The sequence below is a fragment of the Medicago sativa genome, chromosome 6 (genome assembly GCF_051527215.1).
Source record: "Medicago sativa cultivar Bolivia chromosome 6, Bolivia_mono, whole genome shotgun sequence".
Lineage (NCBI taxonomy): Eukaryota > Viridiplantae > Streptophyta > Magnoliopsida > Fabales > Fabaceae > Medicago > Medicago sativa.
Genome location: NC_140754.1, coordinates 3382165 through 3405056, shown reverse-complemented (window position 1 = coordinate 3405056; position 22892 = coordinate 3382165). Strand labels below are relative to the sequence as shown.

Genomic DNA, 22892 nt, shown 5'->3' with positions numbered 1-22892 from the left:
TAACGAAATCTTACGAATGTCTAATCACACAACTATATGTGGTACTAAATAACCAAATCATATGAAGGGTTGAGTTTATGAAAAAATCTTCAACAATATGAATAATGAAAGATATATTATATATAAAAAGCTTAATAGGCCGGCCTGATAGGCTTAATAGGCTTTTTTCTAAGCCTTAGCTGGCCTATTTAAGTAAATAGGCTTTATATAAAGCTTGAGCCTGACCTTTTTATTAAACGAGCTGGGCCGAGCTAGGCTTTAAATAGGCTAGGTCGTAGGCCCCTGTCGGGCGGCCTGGCCCGTTCCCACCCCTAGTTGTGTGTTCATCTTCATTCACCATCAATAAATAACATAGTTCAAATCCTAAGTTGAATTTATGTGTCGTAATTTGTATATCAAAGTTGTAGTTCTTTGAATTCACTGTGCTCTTTGTTTTATTCTTTTGTAATCATTGTTTTTTTTTTTTTAGAAAACTAGGGATGGAAGGAAAATTAGGATGTTTAGATAAATTATTTATTTTTTTTTTCCTTTAGTTGTAATCTTTATATCATCGACACTTTTCATTGAAGGTGTGTCCTATAACACGACACTAACATATGTGGTACGAGATGTATCTACTTGAATTAAAAGAACAATTCCAGGAGAAAGAAGGGTTTGCCCAAAATGTTTGTGACACAAGAATTTGTTAAAATTACTATTTTTTTAATATCATCAAAATAAAATTAAGAATAATTATGATACAATAACTATATTTTTTTCACACTTAAATTTTATCCAAGTTGTTTCTCTAGAAACAAGTCATATAAGTTGAAGCGTACAATCCATACACCTAACACATAATTAATTATCACTAATTGATTAGTTTTTTTTAATAAATCACTAATCGATTAGTTAACTTAGTATTTATTTTATATCTTCTGAATAAAAATGCGAGTAGTTATAATATATTAATTTATGCCCGATATAAACTTACAAAAATTAGCCGTCACTAAATTCATTTTTTTTTGAAATATCCGTCACTAAATTCATGATTAAACCCTTTTTTAAATTACTTTTAAATTGTAACACCTAACTCATATTTTGGGATTTTCATACATTGTGCTACAGGTACGAGTGAAATTAAAAAAAAAAAAATTGTATTCCACTTTCCTATGTTATCCTAAACACTCATTAATCAATTTGAAAATTTTAAATATAGTTTACACACACAAACATCAATCAGTTTTGTTCGATCGATCAAAATAAAATACAAAATAAATGTGTCACTGATGTATAACTTAAAAGTACATTTGCTTTGGAATTAAATAGTTTCATAAAAAGATCTGCACCACAAGTCTCCAAACTACATTTAACATCAAATATAACTCACATTGATGAAAAATACAAACCAAGTCTTGTTTTCTAGACAAACATCACCACTACACCATAATAATAAAAACACCACTATAAATTAAGTTACTTTTACTCGGAGGAAACAAAATATAGTAAACTTGAGACAAATTCTAATATGGACCAGTGGCCCAATATGATCCATCATGGATCAGTTTTTTCAAATCGATTTCAGCCCTAGATATAATATTAAAATATTGACTGGCCAGGATGAATTCATTTAGCAGGTTTTCAATCGGTTTTTTTTAAATATTGTCATGTTTTTGGAAAATGCTGAATAATACTTATGAAATATAAGAAACAAGTTAATATTGCGTCATTAATCAAACTCTTTTAACAAACCTACTTTTAATTATGTCATTACTGAAATAATTAAGATCTAAATCATCAAAATCCCCAAAATTAAGATCTAAATCCCTAAAATTAAGATTTTTGATTCTTCGTTCAACAAAAAATTAAGATCCGACGAAGTTTGATTCTTCATTAATCAGCCTTCTTCCTTCAACAATCGATCCTGTCTTGACCAAAGTTTGCATCTTTCGCCTTCCCTTGATCGTTGTTCTCAGCTCGCATCGTTGAATGGATGTAGTTTCGAAAAGGTAAAGTTGGTTTGTTTAATTAGTTATTGGTTTCGATTTAAAATCATTGATTTGTTACGATTGTGTTGGGGATTAACATCAGCTTCAGTTGCGTGTGAGTTGGGAGTCTGTTGGTACCAAACGAAGCAATGGGTTGTTGTCAATTCGCAGCATAGATTAATAGATTAATGAGTAAAGATTAAGAGTTGTGGGTAGGTTGAGTTATTTGAAACAGGTTAATTGATATGCTTGCATTGACATACATGTTGATTTAGGTCCCAACCTGGAAACAATTGTCAACAAACAAAACTTAACATACATGTCCCTCATAACTGACATCATTTAGTAAGGTTATGTACAATATTTGATCAATACCAATATCTGTTTTTCAGAAGATCAAGAGGCAGTAAATCAAAGGGAATTCACAAGCCATTCCAAACTATCATTTACCCCCCATATGGCATTGCAAATTTTATGATTATAAATTTCAAATCATAAACCATTATTGGTTATTCATAACTTAATGAATTGTTGAAGGCATTTCAATTAGATTCTATATATACCAGTGATACGAGTGAACTAACTGTGCATTTATGTTATATAATTACAGGATAGAATTGAAATTTGTCTAGCATTTTGCAAGGCATGGAGATATGAAATTGATGTAGATGAATGTGGGTGGTTAAACCATCCAAGTGGGAGATCATGCAGGGTGGACTTGACTTGTACATCTCCGGTTCTAATTGTTATATGACGTCAGGTATGACAGTACTCTTGAATGAATGCTGAAGATAACACCTATGAAATGATTGCTGTTGAGAATTATGATGGGGTAGATAAACATATGAGCAACAAGAAGAGTCCAATTGTGATCAGCTCCGATTCTGAATGATAAGTTAACACACATGACTTGATTGAGTTACACAACTGATAAGTATCCCAAAATCCCAATGAACTTCCAACAAACTTATAACGTAGATGTAGAGTATGTTGGTGTTATTATCAACCAAGGTTGGAAGCATTTAGATGAAATGGTAAGTAATAGTGTGTAAGGCTTAGTATGTTGATGGTAGGGTGATCTTACTATTTTCTTCTTGTATGTCACAGAAGTAGTTTTTATGTATGGGATAGACCTGTTGTTTAAATGAATTTTTGAATGTGATTACTTCATGCACGTTGGAAGATGTCTGATGCTATGGGTTTATTACGTTTGTTGTATTTACCTTTAATATCCATTTATTCAGACTCAATCCATACAAAAATGAGTGAATACAAAGCCAAGATTACACTCATAAATGATTCATCTTTGCATTAGGTGAGTGAGTGGTAAAAATTTATTGAGTCAACAACTATAACATATGACGTATATTATGTTCACCAACTTCATTTAACACAACATCTTCTATGACCGAGGGCTTTATTAACAAGGTACTATACTGAATGAATTATCATTTTCTGCATACCAGGGCACACCACCATAACTCATTATCATACTTTGACAATCCCTGAGTTCATAGAATGATGAATTATGTGGTACAAGGCCAATTCTCTACAATACATGTTCCAGATCAGGTAAGTTTACTCCTTTCATTTCTTATGCAACCATTGAAAAAAACATGGTTTCTTATCAAGTTTTATCATTTTGTTTTGTCGTTAACATGATTGTTCACTATCCAGCCCTACGGAGAGATTGATCCAAAGTTTGTTTTGGAGCATTACAATGAGTTGGGGGATGAATGGATATTGAGGGATGACAACGATAATCCATATCTGGTGACAGTGGTGAAGAACGAAATGAAACCGATTATTACAAACGGTTGGGTATCTTTTAGGGAAGCTTTTACAATCGAAGGAACACGAGCTGCATGCATTCTATTTGGGGAATAACAACTTCTGGGTATTGAAGGGGAAAACCCTTACAGATTCATCCCAATACCCTACATTTCATAGCCTTAGTACGAAGAATGGAACGACTAGATGCTTTAATGTACTTGTGACCGACTACCTTTCTATAAGCTCACAATTGGTAAGATGTTTTTTTTAAAGCTATATCTTGTAAAAAACAATTATTGATAATTGTAGACAGTATTTTAACAAACTGTGTTCTATTATTTGTAATTATTGTTCAGATTTTCAATAAAGAATTTGGGGATTACGTTAGATCGAGAGGGTTCACAAGTCTTAATCTATGTGGATCAAATTGCGAAGTTGTGGAATGTACGGTCATCAAGACCAATCGACCAGAGAAAATTACGAAAATTGTTGGTGGATGGAGGAACTTTTGTAGGTTAGGTGGTTACAAACCTGGTGACACTGTCCGCTTCAAATTTGCTCATTTTGGGAACAATAATTTAGTGCATGTCATGAAATTGGCAACTTGATGTAGCTTTGATTGGCTATTAAAATATCCTGGTCATTACTATATATAATATATATCATGTATTGTGTATGGTAATATGTATGGTAATCATTTCAGTTGTTTGAAAAACCAGTGTACGCGTTAATTTTGGTAATGTTAATGGTAATCATTTCAGTTCTTTGAAAAACTGGTGTTCGCCTTAACTTTGGTAATATATATGGTAATCATTCGTGTTAACTTTGGTAACAATCATTTCACTTCTTTGAAAAATTGGTGTACGCGTTAACTTTAGTAATATGTATGGTAATAATCATTTCACTTCTTTGAAAAACTGGTGTTCGTGTTAACTTTGGTAATATGTATGGTAATAATCATCTCACTTCTTTGAAAAACTGGTGTACGCGTTAACTTTGGTAATACATTTGAGATAATCATTTCAGTTCTTTGAAAAACTGGTGTACGCGTTAATTTTGAAGAGTTTATTTGATAAACATGACAAATAGGAAGGTAAATCTCAAATTAATATGTTAATAATGTAGAATGTTACCTACTACGATCACACAAACTTGTCTTAACTCACCTATGCGGACAGTGCATAATGTGTTAAATATCAATACTTATAGCATATGCAAGAATATTAGTGATATAGTTGGACAATGTCCATATACTCCATACAATTAGTCACTTGAAAGTGTTCTAGGATTGAACCAAGTCAATACAAAGTACAAGTTATTAAAGACATTGCAAGGACATTACACATTCCAAAATATAACAGATATACTACTTGCAAAATGAGGCTACTTATAACAAAACAAAGCTTATATATTTCTCTTGATCGATTAGTTGTTAGTAGCTCTGGCCTTCCCCTTATTTCCCTTGCTCTCTTTTCCAGCCTTTCCTTTCTTTCCCTCCTTTGATAATGTTTCTTGATCAACATCCTTTGAGTTCCCCTCAGCATCGGGTCCCTTGTCTGCCTTCCTTGCCTTCTTAGCCTACAAGCATAACATATAATCAATAGTTGAAAAGAAGAAGAAAAAAAATAGCTTAAACCCTTTCTGTTTGATTTATATTACCTTGTTTTGAACTTCATGACCATCACCATCTTCCGGAAGAACAGGTGTGTCAACTTTATGTTCCACATAAATATCAGCAACTTTGTAATCCTTCATATCCTTAACAAATTGCAGTACATGGTCATCACAATTCAAAGGCCTTAGGCCACGTTGAAAACTATACTTGGGGAACCAGTACCACATGCATTTGATATTATTGTAATGTTCTTCACACTTGACCAATTCTTCCAATTTGTAATGGTTTATATAGTCCACATCCCACTCCCAGTCCATCTCATCAACCTTACCCTTTACGTACAATTTAAAAGGTGTCTGAAGAAGTTCACCCATATGGTGAATTCTTAACCTGATACCTTGCGCCGGTGGTGGCCTAAACATAATCAGATCAAATGAATTAAAAGGATAACCCTAAACATGCAAAATGACATCATTTTCAACAAGTAGATTTAAATCAGCAGCATTATTACATAATAATTAGTTGTCAGCCATATATAATAGTCCTCTATAAACGCAGACCCTAAGTTGGTAAAGTGATTGAAATAACAGCGACAACATCAACAACAAGAAAATGACGTAAAGAAATCTACTAACCTCATACAGTACTTTGATTCCTCAGTCTGGCGCTGGAAGTAGTTACGGTGGCTCTCCATTTTGAAATCTAGGATGAAATCGGAAGATTGACGATGTAGGGTGATGAAGAATATATAAGGTGTGATGTCGCTATCAAATTGGGGGAAGTGGTAAAATTGGAGAAAGTGGTAACCAAGGCCCAAGGGTTTCCTTCTATTTATACTCATTTGATGCCAAATTGGGTAATGTGGCAGGCAGGGATGCAAATGCAAGCTAGATGCCATGTCACTATTATACCAATTTTATTTTTAATCAGTTTTAAAATTATCTTATAGCTCTTAAAAAAAATATATATATCTTAGACCTTTTTTTAGGCAATTATTCACTTATAATTTGATCAAATATTTTCATCAACCCTTTTAATCCAAAATACCAAATGTGTAAGTCGATAATTTATGTTAACAAAAACAGCGATTAAATATTAAACAATAATTTTTAACCTTCAATAACTACTACTCCCTCCGTCCCGGAATATCTGACCCATTTTCTTAAAAAAAGTGTCCCAAAATAACTGAGTCATTTCAATTTTCAATACAACTTTCATCATTTCCAATACAATATAACACTAAATAATACTACTTTTATCATTCCCAATACAATATATTCCACTTTCTCCTTTATTTATACATTTTTCTTAATCCTTTATCCTTTATTATAAAAGCTAGACTTGCTTGGCTATCATGTTTGCCCTAATCCTCCCTACTTTGCCCTAATTCCCAATACTGACATTTCAATGTTTCACGCATGCATTTTTTACACTATAATGTGCTATCCGATATAGAGTGATAGGAAGATATGCGTTTCAAAGTGAAATTTCCCTCGAATTTTACCACTAAAGTATGCACTAATCACTCTACCAATTACTACCTATTAAAAGCAATTATGACCTACTTATTTCAAAAATTAACACGTATCAAGGTTGATTCGATTTTGAATAGTAATTATTACGTATTGTTAATGGCAATTAAGAACGTAGTTAATGGCTTGAAAACGTCGTTAATGACAATTAAAAACTTTTAAGTCGCATATTTTTGTATAGGAATTACTTTTAATTGCTTTTATGCATTATGCACCAATCACTTTACCAATTACTACCTATTAAAAGCAATTAACTACGTACTTATTTCAAAAATTAACACGTATCAAGGTTGATTCGATTTTGAACAGTAATTATGACGTAGTGTTAATGGCAATCAAGAACGTAGTTAATGGCAGTTAAAAACTTTTGAATAGTAATTATTACCAATAGAAAACTATGATTAATAATCACATTTGAAACTAACGAAGAGAATTGCCAATTACCTATTTAAATACCACTTAGTTGTGCTAATACAGCCATTCTCGACTTTAAGCAAAATTAAGCAAATATAACTCTTTCTTGCACTTGCTAATATGGCAAACATTTTCACCCCCATTTCAGCTGTGACAGGTGGAAAGAAGGATTTGAAGTTGATTGTCTGTGTGGCCCATTTATGGCTGATCCGTGATAAGGAAAATCCAGACGATATCATCTTCATGAACATGATATTGGTTGATATATATATATATATATATATATATATATATATATATATATATATATATAAATCAATTGTATAAATAAATGATCCTTTTTTCAAGTTGCCACTACGATAACATATAGTATGGTTTATGTTAATGACATGTTATTTTTTGTTTAGCGAGGACGGATCCATGCCACTGTTCATAAGTTCCTGGTGCCAACAATTCAAGGAATGGTTGAAGAAGGAGGAACATATAAGGTAGAGAATGTCATGATAGGATTTAATGAGGGGAATTACAAACTCTTGCCACACAAGAACAAACTTAATATGGAATTGGTGTAAGGCTTGGATCAAGTTTCAAAGGAGTCAATTTTTGTTTGTTTTATTTGTAATGACTATTAACAAGAGTTACTTTAAGAGATGAGTTGAATACGTAAAAAAAAAAAAGGTTGATGATAACCAATGATGAATGTGAAAATACTAATGTCACTTCAAATGTCGTTTTTATAGTATTTCGTAATGTATGATATCTAATGTAAAATGTACGGTTTTCAAACTATATATTAATGTCAAGATGATATGATTAATGTAATACATTTTTATCATGTGAATATTTCATATTTTTTTTATTATTATGATATAACTTATTCGTACATATTTTAGTCGGTGGGACCCGTGCGGAGCACGGGTCGATGGTCTAGTATGTGTGAAATGAGCCAAGGGGTCAGATAAATTGGGATGGAGGGAGTAATAAACAATATATTTCCTCCGGTCCGGTCTTTTTTACAATAAACAAAAGATCAGGGACGAATGCTTGTACAACCAAGGGGTAGCTATGGCCTATGGCTGCCCCAAAAAAATTTAAATTATTGAGTTAGTTGTATTTTTATATTTAGCTACCTCTAATAATGTATATTTGGCTAACACAAGTTCGATTTCAGGTGCAATATATATATATGGCCACCGCGTAAAAATATTGTTAGCTTCGCCGCTGCTAAAGACATAAATCATCAAGATAAAGGACGAGCTTAAATGAATAATAAGTTATGTTCTTTTTGTGATTTTCTGTTTTACACAAGATAATTGTGACACGTCCTACTTTTGAATTATATTGATTCTGATTTTAGATTGAAAAATTCTTTCCATCCCTTTTGAAAAAATGTTCGACAGGTAATAAGTAATATATATCCAAGTAATATACACCCACGGTTGATGTTATAGACCGAAAAGTACACGAAGTTGTACAACAAACAAATATTTAAAAAAATCTTAGCAGCGCACTATTTGTACAGACAAATATTCTGCGTCGCGATCAAGTGCAAACTTCAACAAGTCTCCAGGCTTTAGCTTTCTGTCCTTGACAAACTCATACCAGCCCTGACCCAAATGCCGCTCGTTTGGGCTATGAATAGAAGGCAGTATCTTGCATACATATTCAGCACCGTCGTCCTCACTACTAAGTATAATCGATTGTTGGCCATCTTTTAGGCCAAACTTAGTAGTAACGGCTGGAATATACTACATAAACAAGTAAGAAGTTTAACATCAGTGAAGTCATGTAACGTGAACTCATGTAATGACATATGTCTATGTCCATACAATTGTAATATGTCTATTGATATACATACATTCTACTCTTATAAATCAACTGCAGGAATTAACAAATGCAAGAGATAATACATGATATACATCCAAACAATAAGGGAAATGACTGCATGTCCTTGAATTGAAATTAACGGAGCAACTTTAAACAATTATTAGTGGACGAGCTTTTGAAACTGCATGGTGAAATTGAGACGGGGTGCAGTGAGCCGTATATTATATTCTAATATATACAAATTCATAAGTACATTTGGTGTAATTAAGTAAAGTATAAAGTTCGGTTCACTTACCAAAGCCTGAGGCTTCTTGGTGTTTGCAAATGCTGCTGATACTTTACGCTCCCAGTTGTAAATATCCCACTCATCCGGTTGAAGTTCACGGTGTAACCAATCTTCTTCATCTTCTCCAGGAAGATATTCTTGATCAGAGTCTTCATCACCACCAGCATACTTACCACCATCAGCATAATTACCACCATCATCTTCACGAGTAACATAATGACCACCACATTCTTCATTGCCACCATCATCACGATGATTTCCCAACACATTCTCAACATCATTACCATCACCTTGGCCATCTACATCTGCATCATTCGCAGCACCTTGGTCATGATCTTCAGCAAAAGCATAGTAATCAACCAATTCCTCATCCTCATTCTCATTATTATAATCAGCATCTTCCATTTCAGTCATCTGAACACCACCTTGAGTTCCAGCATCTCCATCACCACGTTGGTTTTCGTAGTCTCCACTCGAATCCTCATTGTCATAATCAGCATCCTGTAGTTCAATCAACAAAGGTCCGTAACCATCAGGAGGATGTTCAAGGACAACACAATCGTCATCAGGAACATATGGTTCTACGGCATTTTTGTCATCTTCGACTTCAAATTCTAACAGAGATGGATGCTTGTTTGAACAACCTGACACCTTGTCAGCATCGGTTAAGACAGTCATGACAAACCTGTTACCTTCAGTCACATATTTCAGTTCCACCCATGTCGGCTCATTAAAACCACATTCTTCCGCCACACATCTATCGGATTGCAAGTACACAAGTGCGTGATCCCATATCATTTCAACATCAAGGATTTGCTCACTAGGGAGGATGACACTATATTGGTTCTGAACCCTTAGCTCTTTCGCCCAATTATGGGCAAAATCTGATTGCACTTTGATTGTGTTCTGTAAGGGAAAATAATAGATTATAAATAGACTATAAAGTTACATTAATCTTAGACCAGTTTCCTTATGCAACAATCAATAAGTAACTAGTTTACAAAAAAGTATAATCTTAGACCAGTTGCCTTATGCAACAATCAATAAGCAACTAGTTTACAAAAAAGTCTACAGATAATAATAAGAATAAAACTAGAAGAGCTTTAAAAATATGATTTGTTACCTTTTTTGGTAAAATGGCCGTATAGAAATAATTGATTGGTTTAGGGTAGAATCCTCTTGTCTCTCGTCTGAAACAATGAAATATACACATGGTCAATGATTTTGGTTAACTGTGTAAATCAACATGCAGGTCCATCAAAAATAAGTGTGCACATTAAATTAGTTAAAAATTCGATATATTCATTGTTTAACCTAACAAGCTATATATACGGTTTGCACAGTATAGGTTCTGAAACAAAGAAGAATGTAGTCAATCAACAAAAATGGTAAATAAAAGGTTAGCCTTTAAGAAGAAATAAACGGTAAAAAAACAACAAATGCAACAAAAATAGCAAAGTACCTGCGTAAAAATATCCCTGGTGAGTTGTTGGGGTTTGTGTTGTTGGAGTAACTGTTGCTGTAGCCGGGTGGGAGGTAGTCGCTGTCGCTGTCACGGTCATCGTCGGAGAAAGCCACACTGTTGTAACTGTCGTCGTCGGAGTAAGCCATTGTCGTCTTCCTTAAGTTGGAGTATAGCGATGCACGCGCGTGTTAATTTAGTGGAGAGATGAAAATTGTCTATTTAGTTTCCCTTCCCGTGTTTGTTGGTAATAATTACTGGGCTGGGCAAAATGGTGGATCGGGTACCGTTTGTATGTTGGGAATGGGAGGGTGGTACGCATGCCAGAGAAAAATAGTCTATGGGCCCAATAATATTAAGTGGCCCAAGACCTAAGAACCTGGGGAAATTTTACCCTATACCCTTACAACTTTACCTTCACCCCTACAAATCAAAAGAAAATGTCAATTTTTAGACTTCGTTCCTGAATTACACTTCATTATTTCACCCCGACATATTATATTTCTGGTATCGTAAATTGTTGTTAAGAAGAATTCATCGATATTTCCAGTTTTAAGAACATTCGAAAAACATAGTACATAATTTTCTGATTATTTTATTTATTCAAACTCAATTGATCTTTAACTTTTTATTGGAATTAGCAGTTAAAAAAAAACTGATATGTTCTAAAAGCTTTTGACTATCAATTCAAAAACCTTTGTAGAGAATCAAAAGAAAACCTTAGGCAAATTGAATACGTCGTTGAATCAAAACCAAGTTCCACAATTTCTGCATGTGGTGGATTCAAAATTTAAGAAGAAAGCTCTCTCTCTACACCGCATATGATTATGATTGCAGTATTTAAGAAGAAAGCTCTCTCTACACCGCATATGATTATGATTGCAGTAATCTCGGTTCATGTTCCGTTCATAATCCAATAAGGTCTATTGAACGCTTCGATTGATTAAGTATGTTGCCTAGTCGTTGACATCTATTTTTATTGTGTGAGTAATGTACTTACAGGTTCACTAGGTTTCTAATGGGATATTTTCCCATATCGACTTACACATAAGATTCTGTTGGGGGTAATTTGATTTCATGCTCCATTATTATTCCTGATCCCTTATTGTTCCTTGTAATGTCCTTGTATAATTTTACCAGGATTTCTTAGCGGATCTTCTCCTAGAACGACGCACAACTAAGATTTCGGTTTGGTTAACTTGAGTTCCTGATCCCTTACTGTTCCTTGTAATGTCCTTGTAGTATAAGTTTACCAGGATATCTTAGGGGATCTTCTCCTAGATCGACTCACAACTAAGATTCCAGTTTGGGCAACTTGAGTTCCTGATCCCGTACTGCTCCTTATAATGTCCTTATATAAGTTTACCAGGATTTCTTAACGGATCTTCTCCTAGATCGACTCACACCTAAGATTCCGGTTTGGGTGACTTGAGTTCCTGATCCCTTACTTATCCTTTTAACGTCCTTCTATAAGTTTACCAGAATTTCTTAGGGGATCTTCTCCTAGAACGACTCACAGCTAAGATTCTGGTTTGAGTGACTTGAGTTCCTGATCCCTTACTGTTCCTTGTAATGTCCTTGTATAAGTTTACCATGATTTCTTAGCGGATATTCTCCTAGATCGACTCACAGCTAAGATTCCGGTTTGGGTGACTTGAGTTCTTGATCCCTTACTGTTCCTTGTAATGTCCTTCTATAAGTTTACCAGGATTTCTTAACGGATCTTCTCCTAGATCGACTCACACCTAAGATTTCGGTTTGGGTGACTTGAGTTCCTGATCCCTCACTGCTCCTTTTAATGTCCTTCTATAAGTTCACCAGGATTTCTTAAGGGATATTCTCCTAGAACGACTCACACCTAAGATTCCGGTTTGGGTGATTTGAGTTCATGATCCCGTACTGTTCCTTGTAATGCCCTTGTATAAGTTTACCAGGATTTCTTAGCGGATCTTCTCCTAGATCGACTCACACCTAAGATTCCAGTTTGGGTGACTTGAGTTCCTGATCCCCTACTGCTCCTTTTAATGTCCTTCAATAAGTTTACCAGGATTTCTTAGGGGATCTTCTCCTAGAACGACTCACAACTAAGATTCCAGTTTGGGTGACTTGAGTTCCTGATCCCTTACTGCTCCTTTTAATGTCCTTGTATAAGTTTACCAGGATTTCTTAGCGGATCTTCTCCTAGATCGACTCAACTAAGATTCCGGTTTGGGTAACTTGAGTTCTTGGTCCCTTATTGCTCCTTATAATGTCCTTATATAATTACTATGAGTTTCTTGTAAGAATCAATTATTTTCAATGTTTATCCAAACACACGGTAAGTATGTTGCATTCAATCGGTTAACTATGCTTTGATCATATGAGTAACGACCTTTCCAATTGACTACGTTTCTAATGGGATATTTTGTCAGATCCAATAACACATATAATTCCGACTTAAGTCACTTAGTGTGCAGAGTATTAATTAGAGGGTGCAATTAAAAAGAAAAAAATATTACTGCATTGAAAACTGATAGTGACATTCATTTTGAAACAATTTTTGTTGGCTAAAGCGACATTCATTTTGAAACGGAGTAAAAATTAATCAAACAAAGTTATCTACAGATGAATTTATGTTTGAGGGAAATAAATCCCACCTAAATTTTGAAAGGAAAAAATCTCACCAAAATTATAGTCCCGCTTAATTACTGGGTGTAAGATAACATGAAGCATAACCACAATGCAGATACACACAGATGCCGTTTGATTAAAATATACGGCTGAGATTGTTCAGACGGGTTATGTCTTCTTGATATTGTAGCCGTCCGATCTGAGATCAACGATAGGAAAAGATGAAGACTAATTCACTTCAATAAATTGATGGCACACTGGACCGAAACGCGTGTGCACACAGGCTCTTTTGCAGCACTATAATGATTACTATCATTACCAATGCAGGCCTATATTCCTACTTCCCTACAGTGCACTGTTGATGGTGATGCATTGAGATTTAGATAGATTTTTGGAAGATTTTGCTGCCCTCGTCAGGAATCTAATGATGTCATCACAAAACCGGTAAGAGACACTGTGACAGCCATTTGTAAGGGTTTTGTACCCTTTGCCAACACAAAGATTTGGACCCTTTATTTGGTCACATATACATATACATAAAAAGGAAAAAATAGAAAAAATAACAATTAAATGATCATTGATTTTCAAATGATTTTAGCATGTTCACTTTTCTGTGTTTTGTGTCCACCCAAAGACCGCGTGTCCACGGACGATGAAAATTTACCGTTAATTTTGTTTTTTCAAAACGGTTAGCGTCTGAACTATATGTATGTATATATTGTTACTTGGATGCATTGGACATCAAATTGGGCAGAACACAACCAATAATCTAACACATTGAAAAAATGCAACTACGATCTAGACAACTAACGATGAAATGATAATTAATGCAATTGATATTAACGAACATTTAAAACTTTATAACACATACTTGATAAAAATTACAAATTACATTAACCTAACTCATTTACAAATTACAAATGCATTAACCTAACTCATTTTTGTAAAATAAAAATTTAAATTAGATGGTAATGTAACCATTATTAAATTACATCCAAACAAACGCTTGTAAGTCTGTCCATCCCTCTATTAATTCGTTCTTGATACTAAGTGCTGCTTCATAAGTTTCGAACGCTTTATTCATGTTAGATTCAATTTCGGATCTTTCATTGTGACCTCCCATAATTTTAGCAATCACTTCATTGAGAGTCTTGTATGTAGATTCTTTCATCCTCGGAATGAGTCCCAATTTTACGTTAGCGACTCTAATTTTTTCCTCGATAATGTTGATCTCATCATCTTCGACATGTTGGCCAGTTGCTACCATGTCTTGTAGAGTACGTAGTCTTTTTCCAAGTTTTTTGAGAAGATCTTCATGGTAAGATTGACTAAGTATATGCTTCAGAATTTTCTCAGAATTGATCTCACGCTGTTTATTGAGAAAGTTAAGTTCACGTTGCGAGACACCATACTGATGCTCACATAATCGAAGGGCTGCAAGATCGTTATTAATCTTTCTCATGTTAGGACCAAAAGAATAGAGATAGAATTTGATGGCAAGGTAGAACCCAACTTCGACATCATTGAAGGAATCTTTGAAGACAGTAACTTGTTCCATTAGTTCTTTCAAATTCAAGATACGGGCTTCATCCAAACTAAAAGCATCAAAACTCAGATCTAGCATATCCTTTATTTGATCAAAGAGGTTTTCAATATTAACCCTAGTTTCGTCATTTGTAACAACGGATGATTGTGGAGACATTTCTTCTAAATTGCCTTGATCATTCATTTTGTTTTGCAAGGAGTAAGTACAAAAATGATAATGATTATGTTGTCCAACAATTGGGATTTATATATACATAATTGCAGATTATTTGTAGAGATGCAACCCTTCGAAAGGTTACATTAATTGATGCATGGCAACCGTTACAACGTTTTCCAAGGTTCCATTGGTTAATTATAAAGTTATTGGTATTCTTAATTTTAAAAACCATTATAATAACCACTCGTGTTGATTCAGTTTCTTTCAAAAAAAAATAAATATGATCTTCATAATTTGTTTATTTTTATTTTCAGTGCAATGTACTTAGGCTTGGCCACAACAATAAAAACAATCCAACAATTTGAGCATATCCAACAAACAATCAGGGGCGGATCTGGACTTTGAATGCTAGTGGGGCAATTTTTTTTTGTCAAATAATTAAATATTTTTTTCTTTACAATATATTTTTTATTTGTTGAAAATGAACTAAAATTATATCATTACTAATTGTGCTAAGAACATTTCTTTCTATATAAGTTACAAGAGATGTCTAATGCTCTAGCAGGATACCCGTGCATACGGATGAGTGACAGCGTTTACCTGTTTATTTGGAAGCAAGTCGCAATTGCATATAAATTATAAAAAAAAATTCTATATTGATATATATGAATAAAGAGCATTGCTAAATCACACGACAAATCCATACACACGACATGCACGATAGGTGACGTGGCATCACTTCATTTTTTTAAATTCAATTTTAATTAAAACAAATTAAAAAAATCTGAACGGTGTTTAGTGGAATACACGGTCGTGCATATCCCACGACAAAGCAAGTCGTGTATTCAAGCATTTCTCATGAATAAAAATATAGACATATGTACAAATTGTACAAAAATTTATTTTCGTATTAACTATGAGTAAAAATATAGAGATGCGTATAAATTAAAAATAAAAATCGGTCTCCATATTAATATACAAGTTAAAATATAAACACATGTATAAATTAAAAAAAAAAAGTTCTCTTATATAAGTAAAAATATAGACACGTATATAAATTAAAAAAAATATGTTTTCGTATTAATATATGAGTAAGAATATAGACAGACGTATAAACACAATAAAAATTAGATGTCTGTATTAATATATGAGTCAAAATATAAAGTGAATCGAACAAAACAAAATTATAAAAAAATAAATCGGACCTGAACTGGTGTGGCACTTGCAACACCATGCCTTGTTCAGGTCCGTCCCTGCAAACAATACGACACACTGAAAAACATTGTTGAAAAATTAACACTGTTTAGGTTGCAACATCAAAATATTGACAATAACACTTAAGTACCATACTCAAATTAAATTACGACATTGAGTAAACAACAAACCAAAATATTAGGTGAACCAAAATATTATCGTTGTCGTTAAAATATTAAAACACAATGACACACATCAAAATACACGGAAATAGTACACATCATACTCAAATTACCATATTGAGTAAACTACAAACCAAAATATGAGATGAACCAAAATATTAACGTTAAAATCTTAAAACACAATGCGACACACATCAAAATACACGAAAATAGTACACATCATACTCAAATTACCACATTGAGTAAACTACAACCCAAAATATTAGATGAACCAAAATATTAACGTTAAAATATTAAAACACAATGCGACACACATCAAAATACACGAAAATAGTACACATCATACTCAAATTACCACATTGAGTAAACTACAACCCAAAATATATATTAGATGAACCAATATATTAACGTTAAAATATTAAAACACAATGACACACATCAGAATACACGAAAATAGTCCACATGCATCAAAATACATGAAAATATAACACAACATCACACAAATGCATTAAAACACTGGCAAACATTAGCACGAACCAAACTCCCTTTTCAAGTCATCCATCTTCAAGATCAACATGCGATTCACAAGTTTCAATTCTAAGTTCTTATCAGCTGCCTTACGTAGTTCCTCCTCTAACCACGCAACTTTGTAGTAGTTAAGGTCTCACGTAGTTCCTCCTCTAACCACGCATTATTGGTGTTTGGAGCAAATGAATTATCTCCTATACAGTTAAAATATATAATAGTTAATATATAATAAAATAGTTAAATAACAAATGTTTATTTTAAAAAAAATGGAATATCCATTATTATACCTGTAATGAATTCTTGGGTGGGAGGGTGACGATCCGGATGATCTTTCCTCACCATGGTTGACTCCAATGTTTAGCATTGCCACACGGTTTAGGTGTCTATACCATGCATCCTCAGCTTCAACATAGGATCCAAATCCCTCATATCTTGTATATTCATAGCCAACAATTTGTTCTGCAATATCCTCCAATTTTTCATATATACCAGGGTTTTTACCGGCATAGACAACATAAATCTGTTTCTTGGGTGATTTACCACATTTGTATGGTGCAGTTCTAGGGAGTTCCATCAGAAGTTAGCTTATTGAATTTAGTGGTGTTTACTTAAGTGCATAGTCATATATAGAGAGATATATATATATCTGGCATTTATTGATGACACAACCACTACACATCCCATCCCATTAACTATTTAAATTTTTGTTTGGTGGTAGTTGAAATAATTATGTGCATTGGTACTTGACACTAAGATACACATTACGCGAATTGAAAGTCGTTTACCTATAATTATCTTTTCAAGTGGTGGCAACGGCTGCGTTTGGGTTTCCAATTACAAAAACTGCACCGATTCCATTTGGTACGTCTATTGTTGCTAACCGTTCAAGTGGTAACTGTTGAAAACGTCACATATCCTTCTTGAATCCGCTGCACTTGTCCAAAACATTCCCTAAGGTTCATATCATTACTATCATCTTATTTTCCCATGCATATACATTTTTCCTTATTAGGTTTAGTATTTGTGTTCTTGTAATTTGTTCGCTTTTTGTTACTTCAGGTTCTTCTCAACTATCAATTCATCATCCACTTAGGGGTTGCAGGTTGTGTCATTTCGACATGTCTAGATCTGATCTCATCCGTCGAATGCTGGTGCACCCTCCAAAAGGCATGTTCATTACTGTGCATGTGAAAGATGAGGTCGTATATATCGTATTATGTCCTTGATATGTTATTTTGAATCGGCAATGAATTACCTTTTAACATTAATAGTAATGGTTGAATCTAACGGACATTGTTTAACGGTTTCAGCCTGTAGGTGAGATTGAACCGTCATTTTTTGGTGAATTCCGTGATGAGTTGAGTGAAAGATGGGTGCTTTATACATGCACGGGAAGGAGGTTTGATCTGGAATGCGTGAAACACAACAACAATCCAATCTTAACTGAAGGATGGCTACGAATCAGGGAAGCATATTGTCTACAACATCACCATGAAATCTTGTTCAAATATTTAGGAACTACTCCTAATAGAGATAGTGTATTTCACTTCATTGTTGACGTTGATCGAAAAACCAACCCCAATGAATTCCCAACATGGCATTCTAGGAGCAAAGCACTAAGGAAATCAAAAGCGTTTGTGTTGACTATCGTACAAGATCCTTCCCAGATTGATGAATTAGTTGAGTACTAAATATATAAATGTTGCAATATATAAACGTTGCAGCCATGGTTTACTTTTAATTTTTTTAACATTACCATAATGATAATCAATTCATTATTTTTTTGTAGATACTGCCTCAGGAGATGGGAGAGTACTTGAGGAACACTCTTTATACTCGGGTTAAGTTGTGGGAAAGTCCACAAGTTATTCAGGACTGTACCGTTGTTTATGAGACTTCTCAACCAAGGCTTGTTAAATTTAAATTCGGTTGGAGTAGCTTTGCACGTCTTAACAACTACAAAGTTGGAGATAAGATCCGATTCCTCATGACAAACCTTCACATTGGACAATACATCGTAGTAAGTCGTGTTTGACTTCTATTTATAGTTTTGTTGTTTCGCTTGTAATGTTATGGTGTAATGCCGAGACACAATTTCTAGTATTACAGTGCTATTTTGGTTTTTTGGTTTTAAACTTGAGGCACAGTGCCAGTACACTTTGTAGTATTGACCTTTAATCAAGGTGTTTGCAACTAGTTTTAAAACAAGGGTGTTGAGTCACTACGTTTTAAAGCAAGGGTACTGAGTTAATTAGTATATAATATGGTATGCTTTGCATTTGTTAGTTTTGGTGTGCAATTTAAAGATTAAAATAAAAAATGATGTGAGTAAAATAGATAGTCCAAATCCTTTTGTCCAACATAGAATGTCGAACTATATGGTGCACACATTACATTGGCACTTGTGACATCGTGGTTGGCCAATGTCACGTTACATTGGCACCCCTTCATATGTCACCAAAGTGCTAGACATAAATAAGACAAGACGAAATTGTGACTATAAAGGACCGGGACGGATAGCGCTTGTGTACCATAATGGTATATACCATTGCCTAATTAGAATGTGCCACGTGGCATACCCTTTAAAAAAATATACAGTATCAAACAAAGCATTTATAAAGTAACATTGGTAGGTGGCACACTCTAATTGGCCAATGGTACCCACCTTATTGATACCATAAAGGGACAACAATATGCAAAAGGAACAAAATAAGGTGTTGTACTTGTACTGACTGACCCCAGAGGGACACGTGGGGAATAATCTTTTAGCTTTAGTGGTGTAATATTTTTATTCCTCTGACTGATCAAAAAAACACAATACTATTAATATATTGGACCACCACTTTTTGTGGTAATGCATATGAGCTATCCACATCAATCCGCTAGTTAGTTCCCGTACTTTTCATTCGATCCATGCAATAACATCATGCATCCCGGTTCAGTTGATTGGATAACATGAAAACTTGGTTTTTTTTTTTTTTTTTTTCTGTACCACTATTAAAATAATTATCTACCAAAGTACGGCCCCAAAGTACCATCCTTTTTGATTTGAATTATGTACACTAATACCACTCTTTTGTTTTATAGGACCCTATTGCCACTAGAGTTTGGACACTTGGCACATCACTACCATCATTTATTGAAAAGCCTGAAAACTTGAATTCTGCCCCTCACTCAGACACTCATTCACTCACAAACAATACATGCAAATCAAATTAGATGGTAAAAATTGAACCCCACACAATCTATTCAACCAATTGACTAACACTCTTTTTAGTCAACTTTAATGGGTGTACCTTAATTTATCATTGCATTTATGTGGACCCTACCACACCAATTTTATTTCATATTTTTATTTTCTTTTATGTTTTTGTGATTATACTCCCTCCGTCCCAATTTATCTGAGCCCTTGGCTCATTTCACACAGATTAAGAAAAATGTATAAATAAAAGGGAAAGTGGAATATATTGTATTGGGAATGATAAAAGTAGTATTATTTAGTGTTATATTGTATTGGGAATGATGAAAGTTGTATTGAAAATTAAAATGACTCAGTTATTTTGGGACACTTTTTTTTAGAAAATGAGTCAGATATTCCGGGACGGAGGGAGTATCATTTATGTGGACCCTACCACACCAATTTTGTTCCATATTTTTATTTTCTTTTATGTTTTTGTCATTATATGTCTCGAGGTATTCTTCCATTGTCACAAGACCAAATCCATAATATTTGGACACACACAAAAAGATTATCCTCAAAATTCTCAACCATTTTTTTATCAGTTTCCTCTTTATTATTAAAAAACTTCTTTATGTGTGTGTGACCAAACACTTTTTCTTTGGTCCGTGACCATATTAAGAATTTCTCCATTCAGCTGGGATGCTATTTTTTGACCTTTACAACAGTGTTCACCCCTGGCATGCAAGCACTAATGTCATATTTAGATAACCAATATTTTTTTGATTTCAAAATGATGTTGGTTTGTTCCCTTTTTTGAAATTGTAATTAAATTTGCAAATGAATATTATAGAAACACATTAAACATGCACACTTTAATACGATATTATAGTGAATATATTATGTTCTTGGCACTATGCCATTAATAACAGTACAAGTCATACTCTATTCCAAAAAAAAAAACAGTACAAGTCATACTACCGCAACCAAACTAAAATATGTACATAGACATCATAATACCATACTCCAGACAATCAACTACTTAAGTCTTAAGTAGAATGTCTTGGCATTATGCCATTAATAATACAACCTATTGGCACTATGCGGTTAACACTACCACCCAAAATAACAAGGAAACCTTCAATATTTGAATTAACAATAATCAACTGCGATTACTTGGTCAACATGAAAGTTAACAAAGCGAAAGGAGATTTTATCTCCAACCTTGAACTTGTTGTGGGCAGCAAACTCAATCCAATCTTCACGAAATACCATATTCCATGGGTAAGCTTCAGCCTTATGTATGCAACATACTCGCTGCAGTCCGGATGGTCCTCGCATCTTAACCTTATAATAGAGTGTTCTCAGTAGATATTCTTCCATCTCGTTAGGCACAGTCTACATAAAAACAAAATATAAGGAATCAAATTTTTACATTTATGTCATCCTTAATAAATTTAGTAAAAAATGCAAGAATTGTGGTTATCAAAACTCAACCAGCTCAGTAGTTATGTCACCATGTGTGAGAGTCTTTCGAAAAATCACAGCCCTTCTAAGTCCCTTGCTCCTACTGTGCCATGAAGGGAAAACGTTAATATCCATTTCAACTGGTGAAACGTCAACAACGAAAATACTTCTCCCTGTGCTGATGCTTGTTCCTAAATACTTGAAAAAAACATTGTGGTGCCCTTTGAGTTTATGAACTTCCCTGAATGTCATCCATCCATCGGTTAACATGGGAAAATCTGGGTCTTTGTTGCACTCAACCGTGAGTCTAACGCCTTTGTTGTCGTATAGAACCCAAGTTTGTCCCAATTCACCGTGAAATTCATCGAAAAAGCTGGGTTCAATTTCACCACAGTCCTGTAGGTGTAACACAGAAATAAAACGAAGAACAAAACAGATAACAATAATTTACCTATAAACATCTAAAATCCAAAAACAGATTTAGCATTACTAAATGTGATGGGACTAAGAAACTAGCAATGTAACAAAAACCAAGGACCAAAAAAAAACTAGCAATATGTACCAACAAATAAATGTTATGTGACTAAAAACCTATCAATGTAACAAAGACCAAGGATCAAACAAATCACAATCTCATAATATCAAATAATAGTTGCATGAATCAACACAATCTTTTACCAATAAACATCTAAAATCCAAAGTAGATTTCGCATTACTAAATGTGATGTGATTAAAAACCTAACAATGTAATAAAGAGCAAGGACCAAATCAAATCACAATCCCGTAATCTCAAATAATAGTTGACCCTAATACAAACTATTATAAGGACTAAAGTGAAGACGTGAAAATTATTTAAAACAAACCTCATCTTTGACATGCACAGTAGAGAAAAATCCTCTTGCAGGTTGTTTTAGGAGTTGGCCAAGGGTGGGAGGCATGTTGTTGGATGGGTGAAGTAATGAAAACTGAGAGTAGTTGGGGGGTTAGGTTGTTAGTTTTTACAAATGTGGTGTTTGGGTTGTGATGGGTGAAGTGACAGAATGGGAAGAGGCGTGTTTTTTGAGTCGTTTGATTCAAGTTATATTATATGGATCAGGATTCAGTAATGTTGTGGTAGGATAAGTAAGGTGACTTTGGTCAATATCAACCATTGAT

The 22892-nt window shown here is 33.9% G+C and overlaps 1 protein-coding gene and 1 pseudogene across 1 annotated transcript; one reads left to right on the top strand and one right to left on the bottom strand.

Annotated features, from left to right (window-relative positions):
- The first annotated feature begins 1555 nt into the window (after nt 1-1555).
- On the top strand, nt 1556-4513 carry LOC146912094 (uncharacterized; annotated as a pseudogene).
- Nucleotides 4514-4963: 450 nt separating this feature from the next.
- Nucleotides 4964-6241, bottom strand: LOC146912093 (uncharacterized). The gene is made up of 3 exons (XM_085719059.1): nt 5991-6241; nt 5400-5769; nt 4964-5318 (listed from the first exon to the last, which is right to left on the bottom strand). The coding sequence occupies exons 1-3, from the start codon at nt 6194-6196 to the stop codon at nt 5166-5168; spliced, it is 729 nt and encodes a 242-aa protein (XP_085575185.1). The 5' UTR covers nt 6197-6241; the 3' UTR covers nt 4964-5165.
- Nucleotides 6242-22892: the final 16651 nt, after the last annotated feature.

What these genes read in the sequence shown, in the direction of transcription:
- LOC146912093 (XM_085719059.1), bottom strand. Translation starts at nt 6,196, where the DNA reads ATGAGTATAAATAGAAGGAAACCCTTGGGCCTTGGTTACCACTTTCTC. An exon ending in GAATCAAAGTACTGTATGAG is followed by an intron (nt 5,770 to 5,990) that starts GTTAGTAGATTT and finishes GATTATGTTTAG; the next exon opens with GCCACCACCGGCGCAAGGTA. An exon ending in GTCATGAAGTTCAAAACAAG is followed by an intron (nt 5,319 to 5,399) that starts GTAATATAAATC and finishes TTATGCTTGTAG; the next exon opens with GCTAAGAAGGCAAGGAAGGC.